At 27.9% G+C, this 10367-nt stretch overlaps 1 protein-coding gene across 1 annotated transcript in view; it reads right to left on the reverse strand.

Moving 5' to 3' along the window:
- Positions 1-10367, reverse strand: part of LOC111623516 (eukaryotic translation initiation factor 3 subunit B-like) — a 40638-nt gene that overhangs the window by 23687 nt on the left and 6584 nt on the right. Inside the window, exon 2 of the mRNA XM_023366116.1 lies at positions 6396-6591. Coding sequence (XP_023221884.1) covers positions 6396-6591 — 196 coding nt within the window. The remainder of the gene's footprint in view (positions 1-6395; positions 6592-10367) is intronic.

Below are 10367 nucleotides of genomic sequence, written 5' to 3' on the forward strand. Positions count from 1 at the left end.
ATCACAAAGCTCACTAAATATCAAGGTTCAATTTTTGAGATTTGGACTTTTTCAAAAAATTCATAGGTTTTTCAACATACATTAGGTGATTTGTTATAAGTTGTCCTCAAGAACTTGAAGTCTGTTAATAAGCTCTATTCTACTAAAATTTCACTACAAACTATACAAAATGGTCAATGCTCATCATTCATTTCCTTATGCAAAAAAATCCATATTTTCTTTTTCTTATAGTTGTTGATTTTTTGGATAATTTATGTATTTTTTTTAGCATATAGTCAAACACCATTTATATATATTTTTAAGGAAGCTGAGAAAAACAAAAGTGAAACTGCTTTTAAATTGTTTTCAGGAGTGAATACAGCTGCCATAAAAGTACAGAACAGTCAAATTAACGCTGCACAACTGAATTTGTATTCTTAACAAATAAATTTCAATTTACTATGCTGTAAAACTGTGTGAACCAGAATCACACAGTATTAAATATTTTTTCTGGTTTTTGAACAGGTTTTTTTTGAAATAGAAGATCACTCTGTTCTGAAGAGATTCTCCCATTTAGCCAGGTTTCTGCTTTATTCAGGTTCCATTTTGGACAGTTTTACTGGACATGTATAATACATTTAAACAACATATAAAAGAAAAAGTAAAACAGTGTAAAATTAAATCATGTACTTTTAAAAAATTTATCAAGTTTTGTTTGTTTCTTGTTTTTGATAGACTTGCCACATACTGATCAGTATGTGACATCAGTTGCTAAATCTCCAGTCACATGAAAGAATGAAGGGTGAATCTAAAGATTAGTCCACACCAACAGCAAATAGTGAAAACAAATGCAAAACCAGAATGAAATTTATTTATTTATTTAGTAAAATTGGTTCACACTGTAAGACATGGTAAGCAAATATTTTCAATATGTTAAATTGCTAGAGCAATCTGCTAAATGGGAAAATTTGTCAGAAATGGTGTCACATGTTAAGTGTATGCTTTGCATTTGTTGGTGATTGATTTGCTGTCAGTGTGGACTAACGTAAAGTGAATCCATAATTCCCCCTTTCACTTTTTCTAAATAATTACTTTCAATTTTTGTATTTCAAAATGCTATAGGATACAAAAAAATATGACATATACAATAGTCATACTAATCTGAACCCCTAAATGGCTTCTACTGTTTCCCTAACTAAAATAATGGACTGCAGCTCACATCTAAAATAAACATGTCACATGACGTGAACATTGTTGCTCATTCTTTCTGTGATCCTGTTTGACTTAACAACTCTGACTAAATTCTATTTACTGCTGTAAATTATTGTACAGTAGTAAAAAATGGCTTCAAAGTATAAACATCATATCCCTACTATCATAGCCCCATTAATCTGGTGGTAGTTCACCACCAGTTTCAATTACTTCAGATTAACATTACCATACTGTAAGTGCAAAAGCACATAAATGAAAAATGTATAACTGAAGTGTTTTGTAACAAAGAAAATATTTAATATATAATTGCAGAAAAGTATAGATAGGATTTAACTATATTTCTAAAATTAGCAATATATTTTTTCAGCATTATTTTAGTTTTATTCTTTTTATAAACAGGAAAAAATTAATATGTACTGGCCTATATTTCCCAATAAAACAATCAACAACAACTATGTTTGTAGCTTTTACAGTAAGAAAAGTAGATGTTTTTTTGTTATTTACATTTATTATTGCATAGATATAGAGTAGCAATATAGCAATACAAACAATAATAGATTTATAATCAAATTTCTGCATTTTCATTTATTGCATTTAAAAATAAAATATTTTAAAAAATGTTTTTATAGGATCAAATTCCACTAAAACTGGATATACAAAATATACATAAACCATAAAGAAAAGTTATGAAAGCTAAAAGAATTCCAAGTCATGATTTAATCATTATCATACATATATATTCCAAGATGTATAATGTAACTTAAGTCAATAATTACATAGCAATGATCAAAAATAGTCACTCTCAGTTACTAAATACAGTAGAGCGTCGTTTATCCGAAAGCCAGTTAACCAAAAGCATTCCAATTGGCAAATTTAAATTTTCACTAGTGCTGTGGTGCTGCAGTCTTTGGCTAATCCAATATTTTTTTGTTGATGTGTGTGTGTGTTTTAGCTGGCAGCACTGGCACTTATGTGTAGTGTTTTTCTGAAGACTGTGTGTCGTGCTGAATCGAATGTTTTTGATACTAGATTAACTTCTAAAGTATAAATTCCTTTTGTTTTTATATTTTTCAAGATATTTATTTTGTTTGTAAAAAAATAAAGAAATAATTTTTAACGATACAATAGCCACGATTATTATTTTAAAAAGTTTACATTAGGCTTAACATCGATGAAAATTCAACGCGAAGCGACACGCAACGGAGAAAAATTTCAACACGGGATAGGTTAATATATTTTTTCATACATAATCGGTTATCCGAAAAATAAGTTATCCGAACAACCCCATTCCCCAATTGATTCGGATAAACGACACTCTACTGTAATTGCATTTGATTTTATGATTTATAAAGATCATCTAGTGTCATTAATAATAATCTCCACAACATACCCTAATTCTTTTTAGTTCATTTAAATCAATCTTCTCCAATCAAGTTTTGTCTACATTCTTACTTTGGTAGTTGAAAATTACATAGTATCTAGACTAAATACAATTGATAAACATAACAACTGACTTTTCTGGGCATTTGCACTAGTTTTCTGATAGAAAACACGAGCTATTGATAGCATAACTGCCGTTATTGTTGTCAGTCAGTGCTAATATTGCAATTTCATAAATTTATTGTATTCAATTTCTATTTTTTTTATTAATTATATCTTTAAAAAAATTTTTAAACTGAAATAATGTTTATGAAAAGGAGTCCACACAACCCCATGAGAAGTGGCAACCCCATTTGGAAACTGCTGTATTAAACTATATATCTAAAATGAAAATTTAATGTTTTCCAACTATCATTATAAATGAAACAAGTTATTAATAATAATTAATTTCCTATTGTTTTCAAAATTTTAACCTTTTGCTTAAGTTTTTTTTTCTAAACTTTCCCTATATTACTAGAACTGATATTCCATTCAGTTTTCAGTAAAAGAACAAAAATTTGGATGCAAATGTTTGGATTAGAATTTGAATTGATCTAATTTTCTTTAAAAAATATTCAGCAGCTTAATAAACTCTAGAATTTCAATTCATTATATCTGAATATGTCAAAAGTAGTACAAATAATCATAATTTTTGTATTTAATTTAACATGTAAGAATCTATAAGGAAACTAAATCATCCCTAAATAAAATAGTTCCTTTTTTCAATTATATTATTAAATTTCAAAACTACAGAAAAAGTTATTAATCCAACACTTATGGAACCAGAGTGGTAGTGGATTATCAAAAACACTAGATTAACAGACTTTTTGCATTTTTGCAAAATTCAATAAGTTATATATGTGATCTGAGTGTTGTTGACAATGCTGTACATTATGCACTAGTGCAAGCTGTCACTGTGCTTCCAATTTGTTTACACACACTGTTTAATCAATCTGAAGATGAGTCAGTGCATGACTATACTGAAGTAGAATTGATTGAAAAACCAACAAAAGCATTAATAAACACGTTAATACCCAATGTCTTTAGTGCACCAAATGTCCAAATAAATTCTGATCTGCAGAATACTAACATACTAGATTATCAGCTATTTTTCAGAGAATGCTGGATTATCAGCTACTTTTCAAAGAATGCTGGATTATCAGACATTCCATATTATCATATGCTAGATTAATAAACTTTTGTTTTGAGATTAAATATAAGTAACTATTAAAAATAATAAATTTATTTTAAAACTATACATTTCTTTATAATTACATTAACCCTTTATGTTCTAAATTCTTCAAAAATGTTTACCATCAATTACAAAATGATGCATAGCCCAAGTAATGGAACATCCCAACATGTCTACTATGACAGATGGGTTCAGTTCATTATACTTTTTGAGTAAAGAAACATAAAACAGTTTAATAAGAGAATCACTTCATATCATTTTCTGCTTATTTTTGAACATCTTTCATTGATTGTATAAAAATATATGATTCATCTTAATAACATTCTTTTAAGTTTTATTTCTAATTAAACTTTTTAAAGAAATAAGTTATGTACACATTTATTTTTGTGCATTTACTTTTTTGTTATTATTATACATGTCAAAAATTTTATATTTGCAATGCAATAATGTTTCTTAGTATCTCATGTTTGATTACATAATTATTTAATATATATGTACTGTACAATATAATTTATTTTTACAGACATACTGTGTAAGACACATCATTCCATCTCATCCCTATAATATACAGTCGACCCCCTATAATGTGGTAGATACGTTCCACTTTATAAGAATTTCTCGTTGTAGGAATCCTTAAATACATGTTTGAAAGGTTTTCTTCCATAAAATTAATCGATTCTAGACTAATTTGACTCAACATTTCCAAAACACGTATAATTTTTTGGGAATAATCCATATAAACTTTGCTATAAACAAAAAATTGTAGGATTACTTAGCAAATGTGCACTGTTCAACAACGCCATTGCTTAAGCTTGTTTTCGTTGTGGAGCAGTGCACCAAACGGCGGGCACATTTTCTGATAAGTTATTTTTCTGCGAAAAATTCATTGAACTTTGGAGACATCATTAATAGAAATAATTTTTATGGACGTTAAATAATAAATGTTTTTTTCACAAGAAATGTATAAAATTACAGTGCTGTGTTAGACTTACGGTACCTAATTTACATACTGTACAGACGATAGTAAACTCAACTTACCCGCCAAAACTCTCCATAGCGTGTAAGTAGTTCGGCTGCTCGTCCACTATTGGTCCAGATTTGACCAATCCTGTCGTGACACGAGTCGACGATGACGTTTTACCACATTTTACAAGTCTCTTTTAGCGTTTTTATACGAATACGGTCGCAATTTTTTCGCCGTGATATACGAATCTGCATTATATGAACCTGTGTTATAGTGGGGTCGACTGTACATTATTTTTAGTTTCATATTTATGTATTTCAATGTGGCAGAAAATATAGAAAATCTTGTAATATTTACAAAATAAATTTAAAATGCACTTTGTAAAGGTATTAATATAATGTAAATGTATGCTTTGTTTCATATTTCATTCTACTTAATTTTAATATTTATATTTCACAAATGTTTTTAATAGAAAAATATAAAAGATAATAGCTTTTCAATGTTAATGAATAATGTCAGCATTTATTTTTATTATTNAATAATATTTAAATTATACACAAATAAACGCTGTATTGCAAATATATTTACACGTTGATTGTAATTAAAGTACCCCTATTTAAAGCAGATCAAACGGAATTAAATCTGATATGGTGATATTTCACGATACGCGGAAGTATTTCCTTAATAATATTACTATCAAAAATTGTCACCATGGCATTTTTGGCGCTGCAAGCAATGAGCATTTTATTTGTAAAAGGTATCTATATAAAAATCTTAATGATGCAGGTATTCTTTGGTCTGCATTCTGAAGGTGTAAAACCTGAAGGCACTGAACACTGTTCAATATTGATCCTTTATGATGTTTTTCACATGCAATATGATAGTGTCTTTTTAGGCTGCCAAATTTGCAACTCGTCCTGCTATAAACCATCCTACAAATGTACTATCTTATTTGTTTCTCGCAGCGCCAAAAGTGCCACAGTGATGAGTTTATATACTAATTTTTCTCTTATGTCCTGAAATGTTACTAAACAAGATTTGTTTGCATTTAGCCCGTTAAATTTGCTTAAAATACTGAAATTTACACGTAAAATTTACAGAAAAAAACAAGATTTTTTGTATAAATTTCAGTATTTTAAGCAAAATTTTTACATAAATTATAAGAAGAATAAAATGAAATATTTGTTATATAATTTTAGTAACAGAGTAAAATTCGTCTAGTTTTATTCAAATATATTTCGCTGCTATTAAGAACACTTTAAGCTTTTGTTTGTTTAAAATTTGTTTGCATCCTAAATCCACACCACACAAAAGAGAGATTAATACCAAGTTACGTGTACAGAAGGTTACCTTGGTAACGAAAAGGGAGAAAATTTCATGATATTATTGCTTTGGGAAATTTTGTCTTTAATCTAAATTCTCTTCAATTCTTTTAATAACAGATCAAATAAAAATCATTATTGATTTATATTATGAGTTTATTCACCCAATTCAATTTGTTTGTTGGATTGGGTATTAAAATTGAAATCTTAAATCCGTTTTCCCTCCCTTCTTTTCTTCTTCTAAATATATTTTAGAATTTAAAATCATAGTTTCACACGTTAAATCAAAAATAAATTACTGCGTTACCCTTTTGTTCTTCCATTTTCATCTACAGGAAAATCTTCAGTAATGATCTTGCCAGATTTCGAAAATATTTTATTTAAAACATTTTTCAACTTCTCAATTCTTTCTGGTCCCACTTGAGGAATTCCATCAACAACAATAATAGATTCAACACCATCAATTTCTTTAGGCTTGAGCTTTAACAAATCTCCAAGTAATTCTAAAAAATTATAGCCAGAATTATTTTTTTTTTAAAAACACAATTACAAAAAACACTAATATATTTATTTAAAAAAATAAACTATTAAATTTTGATAATTATTTGTTTTTAACATTAAAAATATCCTGATATAAGAATAAACTCTAATCATACAAAATAGTAATTTTATCAAACTTAATCAAAAGCAAAATTTATAGAATAAAAATTATTAACCCTAATTGACTAGTAAGCAATATAAACTATTAGTGTTGTAACTTTTAATAAATTGCATATTATAATTTTTTTTATAATTCAAGTGTATTATTTAAAAAATCATGTAGAGTATGTAGTTACAGATATAAAGTAGTAAAATTACTTGTAGAAAAGACCTGAAGATCTGTGGAAAGGATCAAAAATGTTAGTCTTTCTTTTCATGATTATTTACAGGAGTTTCTTTTAGTTCTACAAGGTATTTTGCTACTGTATATGTACTATACACTCCAGTCTGAAGAACTGTTGTGAATAGAATGTTATAGAGTTTATAATTTGTAAAATATAGGATAGCCAGATGGCCAAGGGAGTTAAGGCATCAAACTCCCACTCAAATACCCAGAATCAAATCCAAATTGTCAAAAAACTCCAGAGATTTTTTGGGGAGTGGTCTGTCCCAGATACGTCAGAGATCCCATTCCTCACCATCTAGTCGCCCACATTGTGGGACTGGCAAAACCCATGATGAGGATATTAAAGAAAAAAGCCTTCTTAGTGTTCACAGAATGAAGTCAAAAAGAAAAATATTGTAATATATACTATAAAAAATTAATATTCTATTTTTTTATCATTAAAACTTGTAATTATTTTAGTGTGTTATATTTCTTTTTGGAATATATAATAATATGTCTCTCAGGTAATTATGAAATTTTTATATCTATCATTTTTTTTCTTTTATAAAAAAAATAACAATAATGCATCTTAAAGAAAATCTTTGTTAACTGATTGAATTTTCTAAGTAAAGTCGCACTAATAATTTATATTTGTAATAACAGTTAAATAAATGCTTATGTATAGCCTTCAATTTCACCTACATACAATTAAGTCAGCGATTCCCAACCTGTGGTACGCGTACCCCTAGGGGTACGCGATAGGTTGTTTAGGGGTACAGAAAATAGTTATTATGAAAGAAAAAATAATATATTATGTATCACAAACTAATAGTATTAAAAAATTATTAGGTAAAATACGTTCCTTGCAACAATCACGACTTTATTATACATTTTTTCATTTACTATTTTTTCTTTAATTTAAAGTTACAATAAGTAAAATTAACAATACGAGCACTCACTAAATTTCTTATATGAGGGGTACAATCTAGAGATATAACACGTCACAGGGTATGCTAATGAAAAAAGGTTGGGAACCACTGAATTAAGTCAAAACCATAACACCAAAAGGTTTATTCAAAATGCAATGGCGATTTAACAATAATCATTAGCATCACTCTTCGACTTCTTATCCTAAATACTGATAAAACAATGGTTCCCAATTCAGAAAATAATTAATTAAAAAAATAATAAAGCAAAATTAAATTAAATTTAAAAATTAATTCAGTCATTTTAAGTGATCTTGAATTTTATCACAAAGCTCACTAAATATCAAGGTTCAATTTTTGAGATTTGGACTTTTTCAAAAAATTCATAGGTTTTTCAACATACATTAGGTGATTTGTTATAAGTTGTCCTCAAGAACTTGAAGTCTGTTAATAAGCTCTATTCTACTAAAATTTCACTACAAACTATACAAAATGGTCAATGCTCATCATTCATTTCCTTATGCAAAAAAATCCATATTTTCTTTTTCTTATAGTTGTTGATTTTTTGGATAATTTATGTATTTTTTTTAGCATATAGTCAAACACCATTTATATATATTTTTAAGGAAGCTGAGAAAAACAAAAGTGAAACTGCTTTTAAATTGTTTTCAGGAGTGAATACAGCTGCCATAAAAGTACAGAACAGTCAAATTAACGCTGCACAACTGAATTTGTATTCTTAACAAATAAATTTCAATTTACTATGCTGTAAAACTGTGTGAACCAGAATCACACAGTATTAAATATTTTTTCTGGTTTTTGAACAGGTTTTTTTTGAAATAGAAGATCACTCTGTTCTGAAGAGATTCTCCCATTTAGCCAGGTTTCTGCTTTATTCAGGTTCCATTTTGGACAGTTTTACTGGACATGTATAATACATTTAAACAACATATAAAAGAAAAAGTAAAACAGTGTAAAATTAAATCATGTACTTTTAAAAAATTCATCAAGTTTTGTTTGTTTCTTGTTTTTGATAGACTTGCCACATACTGATCAGTATGTGACATCAGTTGCTAAATCTCCAGTCACATGAAGGGTGAATCTAAAGATTAGTCCACACCAACAGCAAATAGTGAAAACAAATGCAAAACCAGAATGAAATTTTTTTATTTATTTAGTAAAATTGGTTCACACTGTAAGACATGGTAAGCAAATATTTTCAATATGTTAAATTGCTAGAGCAATCTGCTAAATGGGAAAATTTGTCAGAAATGGTGTCACATGTTAAGTGTATGCTTTGCATTTGTTGGTGATTGATTTGCTGTCAGTGTAGACTAACGTAAAGTGAATCCATAATTTCCCCTTTCACTTTTTCTAAATAATTACTTTAAATTTTTGTATTTCAAAATGCTATAGGATACAAAAAAATATGACATATACAATAGTCATACTAATCTGAACCCCTAAATGGCTTCTACTGTTTCCCTAACTAAAATAATGGACTGCAGCTCACATCTAAAATAAACATGTCACATGACGTGAACATTGTTGCTCATTCTTTCTGTGATCCTGTTTGACTTAACAACTCTGACTAAATTCTATTTACTGCTGTAAATTATTGTACAGTAGTAAAAAATGGCTTCAAAGTATAAACATCATATCCCTACTATCATAGCCCCATTAATCTGGTGGTAGTTCACCACCAGTTTCAATTACTTCAGATTAACATTACCATACTGTAAGTGCAAAAGCACATAAATGAAAAATGTATAACTGAAGTGTTTTGTAACAAAGAAAATATTTAATATATAATTGCAGAAAAGTATAGATAGGATTTAACTATATTTCTAAAATTAGCAATATATTTTTTCAGCATTATTTTAGTTTTATTCTTTTTATAAACAGGAAAAAATTAATATGTACTGGCCTATATTTCCCAATAAAACAATCAACAACAACTATGTTTGTAGCTTTTACAGTAAGAAAAGTAGATGTTTTTTTGTTATTTACATTTATTATTGCATAGATATAGAGTAGCAATATAGCAATACAAACAATAATAGATTTATAATCAAATTTCTGCATTTTCATTTATTGCATTTAAAAATAAAATATTTAAAAAAATGTTTTTATAGGATCAAATTCCACTAAAACTGGATATACAAAATATACATAAACCATAAAGAAAAGTTATGAAAGCTAAAAGAATTCCAAGTCATGATTTAATCATTATCATACATATATATTCCAAGATGTATAATGTAACTTAAGTCAATAATTACATAGCAATGATCAAAAATAGTCACTCTCAGTTACTAAATACAGTAGAGCGTCGTTTATCCGAAAGCCAGTTAACCAAAAGCATTCCAATTGGCAAATTTAAATTTTCACTAGTGCTGTGGTGCTGCAGTCTTTGGCTAATCCAATATTTTTTTGTTGGTGTGTGTGTGTGTTTTTTAGCTGGCAGCACTGGCACTTTTGTGTAGTG

This window comes from Centruroides sculpturatus, unplaced genomic scaffold (genome assembly GCF_000671375.1).
Source record: "Centruroides sculpturatus isolate CEXI.00-Female unplaced genomic scaffold, Cexi_2.0 scaffold278, whole genome shotgun sequence".
Lineage (NCBI taxonomy): Eukaryota > Metazoa > Arthropoda > Arachnida > Scorpiones > Buthidae > Centruroides > Centruroides sculpturatus.